Source organism: Sebastes umbrosus, chromosome 7 (assembly GCF_015220745.1).
Source record: "Sebastes umbrosus isolate fSebUmb1 chromosome 7, fSebUmb1.pri, whole genome shotgun sequence".
NCBI lineage: Eukaryota > Metazoa > Chordata > Actinopteri > Perciformes > Sebastidae > Sebastes > Sebastes umbrosus.
In genome coordinates, this window is record NC_051275.1 from 10,249,718 (window position 1) to 10,273,481 (window position 23,764).

Genomic DNA, 23,764 nt, shown 5'->3' on the forward strand with positions numbered 1-23,764 from the left:
GTGGGAGGAGGAGGAGGGGAGCTGGACAAGATGAAAGAAACAGCTGTATACAAATGACAGGCTTCCATACCCCACCACCACCAGCCTCCCCCCACCTGCGGTGATGTTGCCCTGTGCGGTCATCGAACAGCTTCAAAGAGCCAGGCAGACGAGACGAGGCGAGGCGAGCGGGCCGAATCCTCAAAGCAACAGCCTCCCTCTCCTCCTCCACTAACACCACGGCCTCCGACACACAAGCACAATCTGCCTCGTCCACGCCGCACACTCTCCTCACCCCCTGCCGCATGTAAAGAGTCGGAGGAAGAAATAGAGGAGGAGGAGGAGGATGAGGAGGAGAAGGAGGAGGAGAATGAAGTGACTTTATCACAGTCATATATTCAGTAGAAGTGACAAGCTCTGTTGTGAGGTCAGACCAACAAGTGTGTTCAATGTATATTTTTTCTCCTATTTTTTATATGATTTATTTATTATTCTTTTTTTTTATTTTTGTTTGAGCAGCCATTGGTTTCCATTGATTTCTCTGCAATGTTGTAATTAATAAATAACTTCTGCACACTTAAATCTTGCCCTGAAAACACAATAAAGACATGGTACCACCTTGTTAAGTTTTATGGCTAACGTGCAAGCAAACGAACAGAGAACATGAGCATTCAGTTGAAGTTGTGTTTGTGTGCGCCTGATGGATGTGTTACTCTCCTTTTATTTCTGTTTTGTCTCTACCAACTCCTGAGAAAGATCTTTTAGCTGCTAAAAGCTCCACTATGTTCACAAGGTAATCACTAACGGTGTGTGTCTGCTAGTGATGTGCAAAACTGAACGAACAAATCTTTTAGAACGACAAATTTTGGTGTCTGGTGTGTACTGCGTCAGCCTGAAGAATGTACCGAATGCTCATGAATCCCGCTGTTATGGTGGAGTTACTGCTCACGCTGCCTGCTATGGTGGTGCAGTCCTTCGAAACACAGGAAGCGGCGTATATGGACCCAACGGCACTGAATGAACGAGCTGAGGACTGATTGAATTGGACTGCAGTCGAGACAGACAGGTTAACAGTGCATTCACATGTTCTTCGGATGGTCCTATTTCCAGAGTTGGCAAGTCGTTCTTCCAACTTCAGTGTGTTCATGAGCTTTATGTCATAATGTGGAAACAACACGGATAATACAAAGATGACGTGTTGTATTTTATTGCTCAGAACGTTTAAACATTAAACAGTATTTGCGTGACAACGAAAAGCAAACAGATAAGGTGAGCCATGAAATATGATCAGGAACACATTTTCTGATTAATCCATCACCACATGAATGCAGCAAAAACGCCCTGTAGATCGTTGGTCAGTGACATTTCTGTAACATCGTATTGAGTTTACATAGCCTACCTACATACAAGTGGGATGCTGAATCAATGTGTGTGCTGTCTGTGCTGGAAGCATACAGCAGGTTTATTAGAGCTTTTTTGCTGCCTGTTGCTGCTGCTGCTGCTGCTGCTGGAAACAGGGTTGATAACGGGTGTTTGCTGGTCGAAAAAAACAAAACAACGAGCATAAAAGATGCTAAAAGTCTCTGTGGATTCATCACCACAAGAGACCCAATTCACATAAAAAGTATTGATTATTGCAGCGTTACGTCAGGTAATCTCACACATTGATCTCACATCTTCTTTTTATTGCTGTTAAAGTTACATGATTGTTGCAATCATAAATGCATTTTGTTTTGAAAAGCCTGCACTCTATTACTTATAATGACACACGATGTTCACTGTGATGGTTTACATTAACTCAAGCAGGATTACAATCTCTACGCGTTGATTTTCATTACTATACCGAAATTAATGGAAGCAAATGGCTGCCTGAAAGAAAAGGAAAACAGAAACACCTTGTTACCAAAGGTCAAGAATAAACTTTCAAAGCTAATATGGATGGGGAGTCCTTTCTAGGAAATAGGAAAATGGAAATTTAAATATCTACAATTCTATGAATGACAAAACTCAGGAATGCTCTGGAGGATTTTGTAAAGGCTCAGACACGCCAATCCGACATCAAAGAACTAGCGGCGATGAAGGCTGACTGTTACGTCGCCTCACATCGCCTTTATCTTGGCCGACAAGTTGCTCTTGAACACACCACAAAGACTACAGCCGACGGCCAGTTAGCACGTACGTTGGACTTTGTGAGATTGTCAAAAAGGAAAACTACATTGAAACACCACGATATGTCTTATAAAATGTAGAACTGCAGTACCGTGAAGTATCATCGTGGGCTATACTGTAGCAAGCAGAAACATCGGCATGGTCTATATGCATATTTCATTGCAGCTTTTACACCCTGAAACTATGGGTAAAAATACTGAATGCTAAAATTCTGATGATTTTAAATGCATATCATTAGCCGTTGTCAGCTACGATGAGCATTCCAAAAATTCCACTATTTTCTTCAATATTTTCTCAGAGACCATGAACAGAACCTTTAATTTTACTATAATGAATACATTTTACCTGAGAAATTGCATAAGATGCAGTAGGAAAGATAGCCGACGATGCTCCGTTCCACCTATGATGTATCTGTAGTTGAAAAGCACATGGCAGTTTCGGTCCAAACCTGTGAGTATCAGGCTTTCAAAGACTCTTATGAACTCAGTGCTACCGTGTAGTAGAGAAAGCTGACATTGGTGTATGTGTGACAGACAAGAAAAGAGACTGATGAGGAACAAATGCCAATTTTGCTGTGAAACAGACCAACCTGACCCCCCCTCCTCTCCTCCCCTTCCCTCCCCCTCCGTTACACCTAACTATCTTGATCAGGAATGACAGTCCTTGGGTGCAGGCCAGGGCCTTTTCACCACCGACACATGATGGATATGGACACAAAAAACACGGCAGGGTAATCAATGAAAGCCATGTTGTTGTTTTTTGTCTTTTTTTTTTTTTTTTGTATTTCAGGATATTATATCAAGATCCCATCCTCTTTTTTTTCCACCACACCTCCTGAACCTCCTCAGCCTGGATGATGGAGGAGGAGGAGAAGTTATTTTTTTTTTGATTTGAGGATGTCATCATCGAGACAAGAGAGGAGAAGCTGGCCGGATGAGCTCCACCACCTTCAAACAAACAAACAAACACACATACTGTACACATGCATGCACACACATGAACACCAACCTCACTCAGTCCCACCCTTTATTGGCCTGGGCTGGTAAAAAAAAAAGGCCGGGTGTGTGAGAATCTCATTACCGCAACACAAAGCAGAATTTCCTCTGAGGATTGGTGTGTGTGTGTGAGAGAGAGAGAGAGTGAGACAGTGCTTGTGTATGCAAAAGTGAAATAGAGCGCAAGTGTGCATGTGCGGGCATGGCTATCTCAGAGTGTATACATATGTGTGTGTATGTGTGTGTGTGTTAGGCGAGCTCAATCAGCAGCAGGCTGATGGGGAGGTAGACTGAGGCAGCTGGGGCCTCCTGCCCAGGCCTTCAATTTCCCTCCCAGTCCAGCCACTGGAGTGTGTAATTACTATGGGGCCGGCCTGGGGGCTGGCATGGAAGTGCAAAGGCACACACACACACACACACACACCCTCAGTATCCACTCTACCGCAACCACTACCACCCCCCAAGTCACACACCTCCCACTAATAGCCCCCACACACCCATGATCTCCACGCTCACACACTCACACACACACACAGTTAAGAAACATGTCAGCCTCCCTCCCCTGGCCTGTAGTTCATCCTGATGCCCTGTGTTGCCCTGGGGTGGCTGAGCATCTATGATCCGCGACTGAGAGCACACTATGAAATCCCTCTCAGCTCTCACTTCACAGACACGCTGGAAAGTATCCACTCCTCCACCATGACACAAAGTATAGATTTCATATTAATCTACGCTATATTTCTTCTCATGATTTTTGCTGCCAAGTCGGTCGTGTTTGCTGTAGCATTGAAAAGGTGTTTTTGTAGGGAGGGGGTTTTATATGAAAGTCCAGTCGTCTTAAAAATGTGCAGATTTTTCTTAAGTGACAAACCCGACCTCAACAGTGAAGTCCAAAACGTGTGTGATCTGTATATCCTATCTGGATCAGGAAGAACACATGAATGTAGGTGTAAATGCATTGTGATGGGAATGTGATTGGATTGGCCAGATCATATCTGGAGGTGGTCCAGCTTGCACTGTGATCAGATCTCAACGAGGTGTAAATGCAATCCATACGGCGTGACCACTTTCTCGAGAAAATAATCCACCCAGCAGCTCTAACCCTAACTCCACCTCTTCCTGCTAGTTTAAGCAAGCCCAGCAAAAAAGCTACAAGTAGTGGCAGTATAGCTAACAAGTCTTCCCCTCTCAAAGGCCTTGTTCCTGCATGCATCTTGGGTATCTTAGGCATTAGAATGCGTCTCTACATGTCTTGAATGACCACTTGTAATCAGATCTCACTTCCCCGCTCTATACGCAAATAAACACGTAGGCCTACATCATTTCAGTTTGTAAAGACCAAATGAGTTGTTGTTTTTAACCAGAGTGTTTTGAATGATTTCATTTTTACTTGTGCTGACCAAATAAAGCAGTTAGCTAACTATGGACTGAGATCATAACTATTTACTTCAATGTGCTGCTCCAAGGCAACTTTTCAGGTAGAAGGTTTTCTTGCAAGTTACGCAATGCATGAGTTAACGTCGTGAATTAATTAACACATCTTGAATGTCGATATGACAACTTTGACTGTTTCATTTGTTTTTTATTGTCTCTCTTAAATGCCATACGCTTTAGTGATGATTCAGTCCGTTCTCATTCCCAGGGTGTCAAATAAAAAGCACGCCTGTATGAGACGCACAAGGCTTTCAATTAACTTCAATGTAAACCCATCCACGGCAACGGGAAATGCTCCGAGGAACGTGCGCCGGGAATGTGGTGACGTAGTTTAAAGAGCTTTCGCTCTGGGGGCCGCTGTTCGTATCCTGTGCGTTAAAGTTTCACTTTCAGGTTACAATCAGCTGTTCGTTCGCCAAGGGTAAATAAGTGGGTTCTGATGCCTGAACGTCCAATGTGGCCCAGGACACAGCATACACATTGTTAAAAGAATGTGGCTATATGCAGCCATATGAGTCTGTACTTAGAGCTGTCCACTTGTGATTGGATCAGCCAACATGTTGATGTTAATGCCAGGTCTGAACAGGGCCTAAGAATGATCAACAATCAACAATCAATGATGCCTGCGTATGGCATTGCTTCCCTTTACCTGGGATTCACCATGTTTGTTGAGTCTGCAAACTAATTTCCATAAAAACGATCCGATCACAGTGCAGGCAGAACGGAGATAATGTGAACACTCGTTCTGTGGTCTGTGGATTTGATGTCATTATCCCTATAATTATACCTAGGCAAGAATTTGGCTTCTAATCAGCGCTAGGTGATCATTCTACATCAATCTGACTAAGTATAGACATGAGATTTTAGACTCCGGTGGTACATTCTCCTTTTTTATATGGACATAGTGTCAAGCAAACACATCTGCTAAGACAGATCAGGTTCTTTATCACATTTTTTTCTGAGTGCCCTTTGAACCCATGGGAGAAAATATTTGATTTGCGGGAGTTCATGTCATTGTCTGCCTCTTTTTCAAGAAACAATCTGCAGGCAGCTGTGGTAGAAAAGACATCATCTTCTAAGATTATGAAAGTCAGTGCAGTCCGCTGGTGCTGGCACACCGTTGCACAGGTTTGAGGTTCATTAGAGGATGGACAGGAGGAGGACAGACAGAGCCAGGACCAGCCGATGGGTCAGAGTAGAGAGTAGCTGGAAGGTGAGTGGGAGAAGGCTTGAGAAAAGAACAAGGACAAGGAGTGGAATGAGTATCTGTATATTGAGTATCTGAACTTCCCCTTCTTTTGTCCTAACTTTTAGATTTTCTCCTCCATTATTGACCTTTTAGCTTCCTCTGTCATCATCTGGATTTTAGACTTCTCTCCTTGTTGGTGCACCATCTTTTTAGTTATTGGGTTATTGAGTCTCAATTTAATACTGATCCCTCTATATGACCTACATAAGCAAACAAGACCATCAGTGAGAAGATTGGCTATTTCTATATAGTGTTTCTTTATACTTGTCATCGGTGCCACGGGGTCCCATTCTGGTGAAATCAGACGAAATCATGTAGGTTCACCAGAAACTCCTTCAGCTCAGAATCCAGCTGTGGAGAGCTCAACGCCCTGCAGCAGCAGCAGCAGCTCCTCCTACCGGCCGGGAGCAGAACTTCACCTCTTTGCTCCGCCGGTCCCCGCTGGGAGCCAACACCGACACCACGCTGCTGGAGGCCCAGGCCGTATTGCTGGGGCTGCTGGATCGAAAGGAGGCACAGGAGAACCAGAACCAGGACTGCGTGGAGCAGACTGTCAGAACCTGCTACGGTAAAATGAGAGGTATATTCTTAAGGGATTTTGTTGCTCGGAAACACTACCGCTTTTGTCCACAGAGACCGCCAAAATCAACACTAAAGAAAAGTTTGTCATAGTAGCTTTAAGCTATTGTTGATAAAAAAAAGTGTTGTTCAACTTCCCTAGGCTACTGTGTTCGTTGGAAAACCCAGTGCTGCTCTTCCCCCATTATAAAAACCTGTCTACTGTAAAACATGCATATGACTTTTCCCGCACATAAACTGGTATGGTATAAGCATACTTATAGATAATGTGAGAGACATAACCTTGAAGTAAAACATTTGGCAATTTCACAGATTGTGTTATTATTTTGCAGTGTACATAGTGTCTGTAAAATGTTACTTGGAGGCACACACATACATACATACAACAACATTTTTGATACTGAATTGTAACCACTTTATAAATTCTGTTTCAAAATGATCTCCATGAATAAATCGTTGATCATCCTTCTGATGTTTAGTAATGATGATTGAGATAATGACCGCGCCGATGGTTTACAGGTACATGTGATGAATTAGTGGCATGGCCTCTATAAATAACCACAGCCATGTGTAATGACAGCTGCTGTTGGAGAACCTCACCGATGCGACACAATCGGTGACATTGCACTTACCTTATCGTTCGACGACTTGGAACGAGAACGTTTTGACTATTACTGCTGGTGTACAATGACACTTGCTGGCAATTTGTAAAAGAGGACAGGTGATTAGAGTTTAGCTCCTTATTATAAAATAGATCAGGCAACTAGAGCTTGCACTAATATTTGGAGGTTTTGCAGTATTAATTTAATAACTGTATAGGCCTAATTCCCGGGGGGTGGGGGGGATTCATGTGAATGTGTCCAACGGGGGCTGACTGCACATCTTTTGCCCGCCGTCTCACCTCTTCCTCTCCTTGCAGTGCTCGTGCTCATAAAACTGAAGTTACATCCAGTAATGGCATCAGGATGGTAGGCAGTGGACCAAACCACTGTGAGGCATATGAGGGCACAATCTTTCGAAACTTTAAAAGGCATTGTTTTGCATCTATAATTAGCACAACTGCTGTTAATGCGTATTATTATATGTTTGTCATGATATATGGAGGGGGGGGGCAATGTTTTTCCCAGGAAGGGAGATCCTAGCCCCCCCTGTCTCCTCTGTAATTTCCCCCCATGCCGGATACGTAGCTCAAAAACTACACAACCAATTTGAATGAAATTTGGTAAAGGGTTTGGCCTGAAGCTGTGGAAGAAATTACACATTCTAGGCGATTACGCCACCATACGGCCATGGATAAACTACGGTCAAACACATTAAACACATTGAGCTGTATTCCTCGGTGCACTATAATTTATTTTTTGCATAACACTTTTTTCATGACTCCCACAATTAACATAAAAAAGTTGTTAGTGTGTGTTTGTGTTTGGTTCCTGTAAGTCATATTGGAGTTTGTTCCCCTCTAATTGGCTGCCAAATTCTTGTAAGCATGTTCTGTTTCACTGACATTGCTTAAACTCTTAAACCCATTATGCAACTGCAATAATGTTTAGAAGACAAATGCGCATATTAGCTCAGAGCTACCCTGCGACATTTCAACTGTATAGTAGATACAGTACAAGGCAGGATGACCACACACCAGCTTTAATGAGCTGACTGTCCTTTTGATCACTTTTTCAAGACATGTGCATTGAAAAGTTGGTAACACAATAAAATAATTTGGAGCTTAGTGTGTGCTCGTCCTCTCTTCTGCAAGTCATGCTTAATCTACAATTTCAACTATAGTTTATACATGATACATTTAATAGATTTGCTTTATTAGAAATTGAGTAAAATCTGCATGATTAGATGTTGATGATTATTTTTTTATCAATCCAGAAGCAGAATTAACACATTCTCATTAAAATACCACATTTAGAGCGTTGTGCGGCCTCGGCTCTCTGAGTTGTTTCTCTATAGCTATACCGGTGTGAAGCTACAGTTACTAAATCTGTGGGCGAGATGTGTGCACTTGTTTCAGCACACTCAAAACAACAGGCAGACTTGAGAGAAGCTCCTTGATATAAGCACATTTTAATGGGACACACACTTACAACGTGTGCCTGACAGTATCTAACAGTGTGGTTTTGTTCATGTTTTAATGCTCTTACCCCTGGTGTGTATCTTGTGTGAGTGCATGTGTGAGTGCGTGTGTGTGTGTATGTTGTCGCCCTTGTCCTCCTCTGCTCAGCGGGAACACACACACTCATCGGTGGGCCCTGGGACAGGCAGACAATTAAACAGGTCAGCATGGGGTAACCTCTGCCAGCCTGCGGGGGGCAGTAGACACGCAGCTGGAGGTAGCAGGACAGGCGAGAACAGCAACACCTCCGACGGACATGCTCTCTGTTTCACAGGCAGACACTGAGGGACACACACACACAGACACACACACACACACACATGCATCTACCCAGCAGGAGAGAAAGATGATAAAGAAGTTAGAGAGTGGAGAATACAGACCACTTCTGGATGCTGACCTCAACTCAGAACCTCTGAAATTACACAAAGAGAGTATTTAACACCTTTGACATAAAAAATGATAAAATTAACAAAAAAATCAGGAAAATTAAGAGATATAATTTCCTCTCCTTCAGCTATGTTTTCCCCAAGAGGTTTTACTCTTCCATAATTATTTCATAGTTATGAAAACATAATGATGAAGGAACTGAAATGTACATATTCAAATCAATTTCCGAGTAATGCAATAGGGACATAAAACATATGATTTCAATACATTTCATTGCACTCATCATTCTGTCCTTTACTCTCTGCTGTTCCCTAACTCCTCTTGCTGAATGTTAAATATTTTACATCATTCCCTTTATCCCCTTGCTCCACTGAGAGTATATAGTTGTTCCCTCTATACAGAGATGTTACAAAAATTAAGAAAACAGGTGCCTCACGGCGTCTGAACAAACTTCAGCCGTGGCTCTTCTGTGATAGAAGCAGATTAAAGCCTTTCTCTGTTTGCGTGGAAACTGATTGCCAAGGCAATGCTATTCTTGTTTGCTATTGCAGCCGAGGCGGAATTACCTCGATTTTGTACAAAATAGTCAATTAAATTAACTGTGAAAGGCTATTTATTTTAACCCGGGGATAGTGTTTTTTCTTCTTTTTTTCCTCTCCTCTCATAGATGTTGTAAGAAAAATAAGGCAGCAGGAGAGGAGAAATTGGCAGGAGAACAAAGAGGAGGATTTAGTGGAAGCTTCAGAGCTGGAGTCATACTGCCATCAGGTGGATAACGGCAAACACTGCAGTGTCATGTCTGACTGTAAATGTGTTAAAAGCGTATCAGTGGAGGAGAACAGCAACCTCTGTGTTGTTGTTTTAGCTCACTTACTGTAACACTTTTTCCAAATTCATTATCCTTGTTTTCATCAGAGCCATTATCTCATCTGAATTGTCTAACTTGAATTGTGCTAACTTCCCAGCTCCGATATTATACTTCATATTTTGATTTTGCAGCTCTTTCTGGTCTCTGACACCATTGTCAGACACATTTTCCACCTGGTATTAACATACGAAATCTCATCTGGATATGTGATCTGGATAATGACAATTTATCACGGGCAAGAGGGTTTCTTCTGAATCAGGTGTTTTTCAGATCAAGAACAGCAAACTGCAGATGAAAACGGAGTGAAGCACACTGATTTGTGACTTTACATAGTGAGATAGACAAACATCCCAACGCTACAGTTTCTTTACATATACACATATAGTCAACCAAGAATAGGTGCACAGTTGTTGAACAGGATTTCAGATCTATCGGTCGGTTGCCAAAGCCAATGTCCAGTGCCAAAACCCCCAAATTTCAGAGCTTTGAGAGTTTTGAGCTGATCATGGGCTTTTGCATTTACATAAATGTTCCTGTTTTTGAGATTCTGCACATTGTGATCTAATTGCACTATGCAACATTGTCTATTAGTACAATATTGAGGTACTTGTATTTTACTTAAGTATTTCCATTTTATTTCCCAGAAGCCCATCCCAATTCCTGATTGGTTTCTGAAGGAATCTGATTGGAGCAGACGCCAGTCCAGCCCTCCAATCCGAGAGATGCAATTTGGAGGACCAGTTATAAATACTTGGGAAGTCTGTTAATCGTGGCAGCTGTGATTCTGCTGAGCTAGCCACTGTGTTTATAAGCCTAATAGATGTATGGAGGCTTATGGAAGATGAGACTGGGCCAGGTATAGTTTTTGAATGTTGATTCCACACATACTAAGTATTTCATTGGCCTTTTCTTTCCATTGTAGTTTGCCTCTTTTGTGGTTTGTTTTGTTTGGTATTTTTCAACCTGGACCCTATTCTTCCATGTTTTTTGTGTCAAATAGGGACAACAATCTCTGAAATTGGTCCAGTATTGAGTGAGTACACTGCGTTTTTTTTTTTTCCTTATCCAGATAAGATATCCACATACACATCATCGCATGTTAATGCAAGGTGTAGATGGGGTATACAAGAATATACAACACAATGATGTTTGTTAGCACAGCTCAACACGAGGGAGATTTATCTTATAACAGATGCATCCAGACACCAACTGACATCCAAATGAAAACAAATAGACAAAAAAATACAATGCAGCACCAGAAACATAAGGGATTGCATACACGCATGCGTACGCTGCTGTCTAGTTAAATGAGGCATGCTGTGATACACTGCTGTGAAATGTGTATGACAGTAAGACAGAGAGAATCATTGTGACTGCGAGATAGAGCAAATGATGTGTTGGAGGGAAGTAAACAATGCCAGTTCCTGTGATAGACTGCAGAACACTTTCCGTCTCATTGACTTTGAATAATTTTTCACATCAAATGAAAAGTAATTACATCACAACAATTCATGTTGAATGGTTTCCTGTGTGTATGTGAGTACAGCAAGATGAGTATTTATATTGGTCAGTGATTTCATTGAGCCTCTTCAGACACTATGTATACAAACAGTATAGAAGATCCTTTCAAAATTATATCTACAAGGTTCTGCCTATATCATTGCACAGTTATACAGAATAAGCAACATGTACAATCCTCAAAATCACAAATGTGTGTAAAATTTGAGCATAACTCATTTTTTGTGTGCGGTCTTAATCATGTTGCAGACTTGCCTGAAGATGCTGAAACATTACCATGTTGTTTATTATTTTTATTTGCATGCAGACAGAATTGTATATACATATATTGTATGAGTTATTTGGGTCCAATGTTTTTCATTTGATCACTACAGCTGCACTAATCAATATTTGATTTTCTATGATGCCCATGTCTATAATGCATTATAAATGTATTTATAATGTGTTATTATTTGCTTAAAGCACTGTATAATTATAGTGATAAGCACTCATAAATATTCATATTGCTTTATAACAATAATCACAACATATTATAAAGTATTTTATATTGACTTATAAGGTCAAATGTCATAATACTTCATAATTGCTGGTCACTCACTGAGATTTTTTTGCAAGGATCATAGTGTATTATATATTCCCATAGTTGTAATGCATTATAATATTTTATAATGCATTATTATCACTGTTGTTTACTTTAATAAAGTAAAAAAAATAAAAAATAATTTGAACTTTATGCAAATATGATTTAAAAAAAAGTTATTTTTATGTCACATAACGGTCACTATATCCTGACAGTAGTGCATGAGATTGGTGATCTGAAAAAAATCTTGTTCCTCTTTGTCCTCCAGTGCTCTTAATGGCATCTGCGAGATTTCACAGATCGGAGGAAAACAATCAGAGTCGAGCTAGAGCCCTGCCGTGTCTGAGCAGCTGTCAATCACTCACAAACTCCAATCAAACGGTCAAACTAGGCAGCGCTGATCAAATATGAATCAGTATTCTGTTACTGTAATGTCTATTTCTCTCCTCAAATGTTTCCAGAAACATCTTGTAGTGTACCGTTTAGCTGCAAAATGAGAAAGTTTGTGACCCGGCAGCCACGTTGAGATCTGCTGAGGAAATACCAAGCACCGCCCAGCCAGCCGGAGCACAGCCAATAGGAACGCTCAATAGGAACGCTCTCTCTCTGAAATGAGCTGTGATTGGCCAAAGTCTCCCGTCATGGGCTACATTTTTTTAAAGCCTGAAAACAGAGCCATGAGGAGGATTAGAAGTCTAGTTTTCTCTCAGAACACTTAAATTACAATATGCTGAAAGGTTATTATGGGATTTCTGCCCAATGATGTCAAAAACATTCTGCCTACTGAAGCTTTAAGTGTTTGTATCAACCATCTTTTTGGCAAGAGATGCACCAATACTTGGAAAGAAATCATTAAACTTACAATCTATAACACTGAAAACATTTTCTTGGCTGCTCTAAGGATATGATTGTATTTGTTTTTTGTAAGATTTATAAGTAGCTAAATTTAAAGGTGTTAAATTCGATATCCATAGCATTACAATATAATATAGCAAAAGACAACTATTTGCTAGGTAAAGATATAGAGGTGTAATGTCTACCTGAGCAGTCACTCTCCCTCTGTGCATTGTAGTCAGTTTCTCTGTGCTTTGTTGACATCGCCGGTCTGGCTTTGCATACTTTTAGTGCATGTTTGTGCATGTGAGTGTGCCCCACTGGCTAGCTCACGGCCGCCGCTCTGCACTGCTCTCATACGATGGTTACAGCTGACACTGTTAGCTGCGAGCCACTGGCTCACCGTCGCTATTGAGAGCCGTTGACAGCCATTGACAGCCAATAGAAATGTTCCCAATCTTGTATTTAGCACCTTTAAGGGAGTTGGTGATGAGATATATTTTCTGTAGAGTTTGTTTTTTAATATGGAGGACTATTTCAATCCAGCAGAAAATCAAAGATTATTATAGGCTTTTTTTTCCCAGTATCAACAGAGTGAACAACCAGTGGAATACATTTAGTGAAAACTGAGTAAGTTAAGTCCATAAACGTGTGATAAACTGAGGTGGTATTGCTCTCCCTATATACCTTTTCAAAGGAACTTTCTCCAACATTTCTTAAAATGTTTATTTATTACTTGGATTGAAATTTCTAGGCCGATAAGTAACTACAAAGTTCTGTACACATGACATCTAGGCCTATTGAGTGTCTGTCCATCAGTTTCAACCAGAAGCTGAAAGCCTTTGTTAAAAATTGTTTAACGGTTGAATAGCAGCAATAATAGGCTATTTATTACTCATTTCAAACTGTACTTTTTTTTGTAACACAAATTTCGTGAGAATGTCTGCAAATAATGCCATACCATGGTATGCATGGTAATGGCAGGTCCTATGTTATCACTGCCTAGAGTGTTTTCAACAAGAGGAACCTACAGTCTTGTCTGATAATGATAGTAAAAGACACAATTATGAAAACAGGATATTTATTTATTTATTTTTAAGTTTTTATTGAAAAAACATTCATATGTACAAACATTGCAGACTTGTACTCAACAATGAATGAATGAAACCTTTAGGCTATTGTCCCTAGGAGAAATTACTTTGCACAAAGAGCATTAAAGACTATCAAGAAAACATCAATAACCATATATGACAGCACATAATATAACATACAGCATGAGCATCATAAAAACCTCATAAAAAAAGAATAATTTGGGAAATCAATAAAGGACATCAGCAAGTTCAACAAAAGTGCAGAGTTCAGACAATGTGATGCCTCTTTTAGCATCCTGGGCATATTATACCTGCGTCCTGAAGATAAAGAGCTCTCATTGGCGTGTCAGTCGGCCACGATCCACGAATGGGAATAAATGGAAATAATAATGATAATTTAAAGAATAGGTAGTTGGGATAAATAAACTTAAAAATTATAAATTATATGGAAAAAAACATATATTTTTCTTTAATTAGTTCACCATACAATTTGACAGTTTTATCACTTTTCTTAGTATATGCATACGTTTGAGTTACGATTCTTGATATATTCTTTAAGCTCACATCAAATTAGTGAAATTGGGGGTAACTTTTGTTACTTTACATTTATGTAAAACTTACCATATAGGCTATAATCAACAAGTTCATCATAACTTAGTTAGATGTAACATGTTCAACATGTGTAATGACAGTTTTACAATCAATTTTGATATTATGATTAGATTTATTCAATATATGATATTCCATTCGAGTCCAAAAAGTAAGTGAATGTATATAATGGTAAAATAAATGTGTTATAGATTCTCCTTCATCATCACAGAAATTAGGCTACATTTTTTTTTCAATATATAAGAATCTGGAGAAATATAAATTGGTTGGATATATAGCCTTTTGTGTAAAATTTTGATGTGTACTTCTTTATTCTTATTAGTAATATGTCATTTATATTGTATACATTCACTTCTTCTTCTCATTGTACATGCTTCCTCTGGATCATTTGTTCAGCAGCTTTCATGACGTGTCATATCATTGTTATGCGGATGACACTCAGATCTATTTTTCAGCTGAAACCAATGATCTCAATCAGCTGTCCTCCCTTGATGACCGCTTAGCAGCAACCAAAGACTGGATGTCTCTCAACTTTCTCCACTTAAACCCTGATAAAACAGACATTCTTTTAATAGGACCAGACAATTTTGCTGCAGCAGCTCATCAGTTTATTGGCCCACTTCAATCAAATATCAGTCCTACAGCTAAGAATCTTGGCATCATCTTTGACCGGAATATGACTTTTGACCATCATATCACTAAACTTATCCAGACCTGCTTTCTCCAGTTAAGAAATATTGCAAATATCAGATGCATCTTGTCCTCCACGGATCTTGAACTTTTAATTCACACTTTCTTATTCTCCCGTCTAGACTACACCTGCCTCAGTCAATCTGCTTTAAATCGCCTACAGGTGGTTCAAAATGCAGCGGCCAGGCTATTAACCAGAACCAGCCGTCAGTCTCACATCACCCCTGTTCTGGCATCCCTTCATTGGCTCCTTGTAAAATTCAGAATAAACTTTAAGATCTTGCTAATTACATATAATGCACTGCATGTTACATTTCTGATCTCTTAGTTCCATATCCGCCCTGTCGACCTTCGATCCTCTATTCTCTGCCTCTTATCCATCCCCCGCTCCAACTGCAAAACAAAGGTGATTGGGCCTTTTCTGTCTTAGCCCCAACTCTCTGGAATCACCTCCCCCAATCTACTGTCTGTTTTTGTTTGATCTGTTTCTCATTGTTTCTGTGTGTCATATTGTAATTTTTCCTCGTTTTTTTTCATTGTTTGATGTTTCTTCTTGTGTGTGAAGCACTTTGTAACGGTGTGCTTTAAAAGGTGCTATATAAATAAAGCTTTACTTACTTACTTACTTACTTATTTACCTTTTGGTCAAATGTATTGATTCTAATGTGTGACGCGTAAATAGCCCCGCCCCTACTATCACCTGATTGGTTTGACGAAATCGTAGCTGTGCTCTGATTGGCTCACATTACACAACACAGTTCCGCACATCTAGTCTGTTTGTGTTTTGGTATCAGTGTTATTGTGAAGGAGCTCTGCTGCAGAACCATCACACAAGTCTACTAACGAGGACACAGTCACCCTTCATCACCTCGGTTCGTAACTACAGCCGCTTGAAAACAACGTCTTACTGAATCATGACAACTGCATCTCCTGCTTCAAAGCTTCAACTGTGTCGTTTTATCAGCTAAATGCTAATGCTAGCTGGGTTAGCTGCTTGAGGACCTTATCTATCAACATTAACTTCAGCGGTAGCCAGTAGCTATGTTGTTGGGTGAAGCTGGTAGTTGTCACACGTGTTGCTAGTGGTGCCAGCTAATGTTAGCTGAATAAATGTTCAGGATTACTGAGGGAGGCTAAAACAGCCTGGTTCTGTGTGGTTTGACCAGAGAAGCTCATCTTGTCCGGGAATGGAAACACCGTTATCTGCATGGAGCCTCTAGTCTCTCCTGTTATTGACCTATTTGCATAATCGTTTGATCAGAGCGATAGTAACGTCAGAGTCCATTATATACATATTTAGTGGACTTGTTAGCCCCGATATGTAGTAGTTATTTGAACTGAAGCAGATGACAATTGAATGTCGTTTTAGTACATCAAGACCTGAATGAGAGATCATTAGATCAGCAGCATTGGTTGATTTTGGCAAGTCAAGTCTTATTGAACTTAAAGGTCCCATATCGTGCTCATTTTCAGGTTCATACTTGTATTTTGTGTTTCTACTAGAACATGTTTACATGCTTTAATGTTAAAAAAAAACTTTATTTTCCTCATACTGTCTGCTTGAATTTGCCTGTATTCACCCTCCTGTCTGAAACGCTCCGTTTTAGCGCATTTTGACAGAATTGCGTTGCTAGGCAACAGCTTGGGTCCATGTGTACTTCCTGTCAGCTGATGACATTAACATACACTGCAACCAGGAATAAACTGGGACACATTTATAATGTTTACGTTTAAAACTGTGTAAAGGGTCTAAATATTGTATATTTGTGACATCACAAATGGACAGAAATCCTGACAGCTTGTTTCAAATGCAGAGTTTTTGAATACGGGCTGTGTGTATTTCCCTGTGGATTGAGTGTTTCGATACTTTCACAGTATTTATATAGCACTTAAGCCTGCTTTATAATAAAAAAACATGAAAACACTTTTTTTATAATATGGGACCTTTAAGATTCAAGATGTTTATTGTACGCCGGTTGTACAGGTACAAACGTGTGAAATACTTTTTGCTGGGAAGCTCCATTAAAATAATAAGTTATATTACATTTTCATTACAATTACAATTAACAACATTACAAAAGGTAGGGCTATGTGAGTGTGTGACATAAATGGTTGAGGATTTGTATGTTTTCACTGCATTACATCTGTCTGACTGGAGGTATGATAATCAGTCACATTAACTACTGCATTATTCTGATGGCACATGGCTGCACATTCCTGACTTGTTGATATAATGAATCATCCACTTATCTGGGTCAATTTCATGCTCAAAGAAGATCTGATTTCATGCCAATGTTTGCATGCTGCAGAGGAACAGAACTATATGGTCATCTGTGCAAGTTAACACAAGGGCACATTAATGATTTGTGTTATTTGTATGCCGCAGGATAAAACAACAAGGAGACAAAATGGCTTCGGACTCTCCACGCAGACCTAGTCGCTGTGCTGGAGGGGTTCTGGTGCGAGCACAAGCTGCTACGTAAGGACACACATGAGCAATCTGTTTTTATTGTTTCATTAGAAATCCCTACAATCATGATACTGTATGCATGTATGTATGTTTGTTTGCATCTATGCATGTACTAGAAATCTATATGTATCTTTACAATCATTTCAAATGTTTCCCCACATAAAATGTTATTTTGTTCCGTAATGTAAGCACCCTATGTGTAGAATATATATGTGTGTATGCAGTATATATGTGTATTATCATTAGAGATGACGTGAACTTTTTGCTGTCACAGGGAGCAGTCTTACATGGAAAGTGTGGTGACCTTCCTGCAGGATGTGGTCCCCCAGGTAACATTCCTCTGTCACATTTTCTACTACTGTCTGATTTCAATTACAGTCCGTCTTTATTGTTGTTATGTTCATACAAGAAAAGTGACAAAATGAAGTATACTCAACAAAGTCAGTATGCAGACTGAAAAACACTTGATTTTTGTATTGTGCTGTTGATGAACACTGTTGTCCCACAATGCAATGCACAAAGGAAATGATGGAGCTACCCACATTCCCAGATAAAACTAAATTTTAGGTGGTGATGAGACGGCTCCAGAAAGATCAAACAAAAAATTCAATATTTTGACAACCATTTTGTTGAGTTTAGAACACAAAACATGTGGAAACGTGAAGGGAATTGAGTACTTTACCATACCTGAATAATCAGTAGGAGCTCTGATTAGAAACCAGTATGGGAACTGCTGCATACCTGATCCTCCAGCCAAAAACAATGTACACTTGGGCTGTCTGTAAGTTGTCTACCAGCTATTCCTGAATGTTGATTCTCCTACAAACATACTTGTGGCTGTTAAACTAAATATGGTTAATAGAATTTGGATTATACAGTTGTATTAGGTATGTTGGGCGGTGATATTTTGTCCACTATCTGTTCTGTCTTTCAAACTACAGGCATATACTGGGGCTCCGCCAACAGATGAGAAAGAGAAAATCATTTGGGTTCGATTTGAGAAAGCTGACATCAACGGTAGGTCTGTAACTGTCAGACAAGCTAAGTTTGGTTTGTTTGAGTATTGAAAAGAGAGAGCTCTAACTACATTTCTTCTTAAAACCCACTTACGCAGTTTTCACAAAGATTCTGACATCCAACAATGTTTTCTTATTTGGGATTTGTTCTTATGCAATAACAGGATCTACGCACACTCAAGAGCACATCTGAGTGCTCACATGTTTGTGCAAAATAATTGGTTATTGCGTTTTCTTCAATTCTACAGTTATATAGGAGTCAAATTACAATAATGCTTAATCATTTTTAATAATTATTTACATTATTTTACAAAGCATTATGGTCTTTTAAAATAAATGAACACTACACTAACACTGAACAAGTAATAACATCCCATGCATCTTGTTTGTGTTATTTTATATCCACTACTGACGCCACTAAATATGACAGCTCGTTTGGCGTTCACTTCCTGCAGAAGTACCTCTACTTCAGAACTATTGAAAAAAGTTTTTTAGTTTTTTTTTACATTTGTAGTAGTAGAACTAATTTATTTCAGTCCTTATTGACAATTTTACAAAAATAATGCACATACAAATAAATATCAATAAGGCATTAAATTAAAGGGAAAACAAAAAAATACCGACGAAAAGGTGTAGACTGAAGCTTAATATACCTATCCAATAGGCCTTAACCCTTTCACTACTAGGTTTACAAAAACAAAACAGAAACAAAGTATTACAAAATGTGAACGTGAAGCCAATAAGTCATGCTCTCAAATTGAAAGACTCTATTAAAGATAGGAAAAAAGCTCCATGAACTAGACTTTTCTTACGACCTTTCTAAAGAACACATTCAAGAACAAACTTAAGAAAATATTGGTGAATGAGGCCCATTGACTGTCCCTGTCTAAAACAGTATATAACTGAAGAGAAAATAGTGTAATCTAGGCTTGTTCTTATCAGTCAAAATCACACAGATGACTTCAACAGAGAAGACTCGACTCAACTCTCAGCAAATCACTTGAACATCGTTTGAATGTTAACATGCTTTTAGATATGTCTGCATTCATGCTACCTGGCTGGTTGTGACATTTCAAATTGCATGATGGCAAGCGTGGAACTACATGCTTAGCTATTTCTGCGTGTATTTTAGGGCCAAAATTTGTGAAATTCAGCTTTAAGCTCTCTGCAGGCTGCCACATCCACTAACTCTTTTGGAATATCTTCTCCTACCAGTATGGACATTTTTTAAAACTGTTGTTTCCAAGTTCAAGAATTAACTTTTCTGTTAAACTGACTTTTTTGCAGCATGCATTATTGTTTTGCTGCTGCTTGCTACTGATTTGATTTACAATACATACAAACTTTCAGGTTTAGGATGCATTCAGCTGTACTCTTGACACCCGCACTGTTGTAATATTTATGTATAACTGGAATAATACAGTTAATGTTGTGTTACAGGATTGTATTTGGTAAATATAGAATAAGATTATGATCTGAAGCTGTGACACAATTGCAATGAGATGCGAATGAATTTAAAGAAGACTTTTGATAGATCCTTTGGATCTAACAAAGAGCAGAATAATACATTACGTGAAAGTGGTGTAATAGCAAATACAGCTTCTATAAAACGTGCCTTGGGATTAAACTCAATAAAAACATAGCAATGCACCTTTGTGGTTTGTTTGTCATAGTATTGGACGATTCGACACATCTTCTAATTAAAGTTTGTCTCACTTTCTGTTTGCACAGACACTGCCCGCAATCCAGAGTTCATGGAGATGCACAGCGGTACTACTGACCCTCCTCTTTGCCTTATGATTGGCTACACTGACGGGATGCAGATGTGGAGTGTATCTGTAAGTCACACACCTGGGCCTGTAACACTCCAACCTCATCAATTTGCTACCTGGAGCTTTGGTTCCATGTGTTTTCATTACAATGATAAATGCAGATGGATATGTAGTGCTGAAACACTCAGCTCAAAATCTTGTCAGATATTGAAATTCCCCTTCTGACAATATTATGGAATCAGATCAGTCACAATATTAATGCACAGAAGGATTCACAAATTTATTTTATGATTTATATATAAATGTCTCCACAAACATATTTTTCAATGCACACAAAAAATAGTTATCGTTGTATATAAATGTAAAGAAAATCCACACACAAATTCACAAATATATTTCTGATGCACTCTAGTATTTCAAATATTTCCTGTTTTAAATACATGTAATAGAAATCCACAAATATGTAATAATAAGTATGATTATTATTATTGTTATTATTACATATTCCTAATTTTTTCCGTATTTAGTCTACCAATTGTCTTGGTGAAAGTGGCTTACGAAACAACAAAGGAAACTGAAGAACTGTAGCTGTTAGGCTTGTTTGGCGGCGGTGTTACGGTAAACCAGGATATTTAGAAGTCCTGACTGTATGATTTTCAATACAGTGATAAATACTGCTGTATTGATTTTATGTATTGTAGTGCACAGCATGTGCCACCAGAGGTCGGTCTCTATGTTGTAACAGGCGGCTGAGCTCAGAAAGATGGCGACTGAGTGTTTTGGGTTTAGTCTTCCCACTACAAAAGCAGTTTATAGCCACATGATTTAATTCAACTGCCAGTCTGCCACCACCACCCGCATATCATCTCCGTTCAGCCTACTGATATGTCGGCATCGTTGGTACTCGCTGTGTGCGAGGGAGAAAGAGAAAGAGAGAGATTATTATTTTTTAATAAAATTCAAAAATGTTATGCCCTCAATGTGTTGTCAATTTTTGTACCGATATTTTTCACGGTATTGTATCGAAGTTAGAAATTCCAGTATCGTGACAACACTAGTGCAGTGTGTGTACAGTTTAGGCTGTTTGTAGGTGAATAAATGCCACAAGTCCCGTGTCTTGCTTGCCACCTGCTGCTGATTAAAGTTAAGGGGAGTTAGCCCCCGAAGTTATCCACAAGTTCGGCTCATGCGCCTGTACAAATGTTAAAGTGGCAGTAGGCAGTATATTTTTGGCATCATTGAGAAAAAATTCCATAATAACCTTTCAGCATATTGTAATTCAAGTGTTCTGAGAGATAACTAGACTCCTGCACCTCCTCATGGCTCTGTTTTTAGGCTTTAGAAAATCTAGCCTGTGACGGGAGACTTTGACCAATCACAGGTAATTTCACTGAGAGAGCGTTCCTATTGGCTGTACTCCGGTGTACTTGTGACCGGAACTTGGCGTTCCTTCACCAGATTTCACAATGGCTGCCGTGTCACAAACTTTCTCATTTTACAGCTAAACTGTACACTGCAAGATGATTCTGAAAACATTTGAGGCGAGAAATAGGCATTAACATAACACGATATTGATTCATATTTGATCAGCGCGGCCTAGTTTGACTGTTTGGTTGGAGTTCGGGAATGATTGACAGCTGGCTCTCATAGACGGCAGCTAGACAGCGAACCTCATATCAGATCTTACTGCTTGTTTTCCTCCGGTATGTGACTTGCAGATGCCGTTAGGAGCACCGGAGGACACAGAGGCACGTGATTTTTTTCAGGTTACCTGTTTCATGTACTACTGTCACAATATAGCGATCGTAAATATATAAATAACTTTTAACGTTATAAAAAATATCATATTTGCTCCAATCTCGCCTACTTCAGCTTTAACAATCAAATCATTTTAGACTAATGCTCCACAGAAATAAAAAGTATAAAAAATGAAATAATAAAACAAATAAAATACATAAAAAATCATTTAAAAAGAAATGAAAGACAATAACAAATAAAATACAACAATAACAAATACAATTGAACAATAGCAAATTAAATATTGTAAATGTATTGTAGTTATCTTGATTCAGTACAGGGAAACATGCCAAAATACAATGGTGAAGCTAAACAAAGAAATATGTTGATATGGAGTTCCTAGAACTAATCTCATAATGTTTTTGTTTTTTTAAATCATATTTGTCATATTTGAAACTGATCAGTGTCTCACCTCCACTTGGTTTGGCCCTTTTCACTGTTTAAATTGAACACTGTATTGCAGTACAGCTATTGTCCACTAGGTGACAGTGTTGACCATGTTATAGACCATATTTGGTTCAAACAGTAGCACTTGCATTCTAGTCAGGGCTGTAACACACCATAACAAGTCCCAAGGTCCTATTGAACTTCATTATTAGTTTCTGAATAAAGGATGTAGAGAAAACATAAGAGGAGGACACGGAATGAACACATGGGCAGTGATCGATATTACATCTATCATTGACAACAAAAATCTGCTTTTTGAGTTCAGCAGAATGAAAATGGCAAAAGATAGATATGAGTAAAGTTCGGACACCAAATTCATCACAATGCTCTTTTCATTTTTTTTTTGGCTCTGCCTTTAGTCTAGTTTAGTCATGTCGTTTCAGAGTTGAGTCTGATTTTACCTGTCGCCAAGAATAAGCATGAATCAATTCAGTACTAGCAGGTGGACCGAGTAGCTACACTTAATCTGAGTGCATCAATTTAATAAAAATATACACACATATTCACAAACTACATGTAAACTGTGTAACCGTATGTCTCTATACAACTCCAATACACATACAGGCATACATATTTACTGTACATACACATATGTATATTAATATCTAATGTGTGGATGATTCTAAACAACTATTTCCAATGAATGTAGGCAAAAGGAGCAAACATGTCTGTGCTACACTACAATGAGAATATCAGGGTCATGAATCACTGTAGTATATGATAAATAATTACAGCTAATACAAATGATCTCTAGGTTGTGTATGCTATGCTATGCGGCCAGCTGGATGAAGCTGTCATGAAGCTGTGTGATGGGAGCATGCAGAGCAGTTTGTGGCTGAGGTGGTTTGGGGGTCTGTAATAATTCTGTTGACCTTCTTCCTGCACCGCTGGGTGTAGAGGTCCTCCATTGATGGCATCTCCGTCCTGGTGATGGGCTGAGCAGTTCTCACCAGCCTCTGTAGAGCCTTACAGTTGAGGGCGGTGCAACTGCCATACCAGGTGGTGATGCAGCCGGTCAGCGTTTTCTCAATGGTGCACCTGTAGAAGTTGCAGAGTATCCTGGAGTCCATGTTGAGCCTCCTCAGCCTGTGGAGGAAGATTGTCTCGCTGTCTTTGTGATGCTGTCTGTGTGGTGAGTTCAGGTCAGGTCCTCACTGATGT

The 23,764-nt window shown here is 39.3% G+C and overlaps 1 protein-coding gene across 3 annotated transcripts in view; it reads left to right on the forward strand.

Annotated features, from left to right (window-relative positions):
* The first annotated feature begins 15,840 nt into the window (after positions 1–15,840).
* Positions 15,841–23,764, forward strand: part of bcas3 (BCAS3 microtubule associated cell migration factor) — a 355,427-nt gene continuing 347,503 nt past the window's right edge. For all 3 annotated transcript variants that reach the window (XM_037774551.1, XM_037774554.1, XM_037774552.1), the window contains exons 1-5: positions 15,841–15,973; positions 17,488–17,580; positions 17,846–17,900; positions 18,513–18,588; positions 20,319–20,425. In XM_037774551.1, the coding sequence (XP_037630479.1) occupies positions 17,510–17,580; positions 17,846–17,900; positions 18,513–18,588; positions 20,319–20,425 (309 nt within the window). In that variant the 5' untranslated portion in view covers positions 15,841–15,973; positions 17,488–17,509. The remainder of the gene's footprint in view (positions 15,974–17,487; positions 17,581–17,845; positions 17,901–18,512; positions 18,589–20,318; positions 20,426–23,764) is intronic.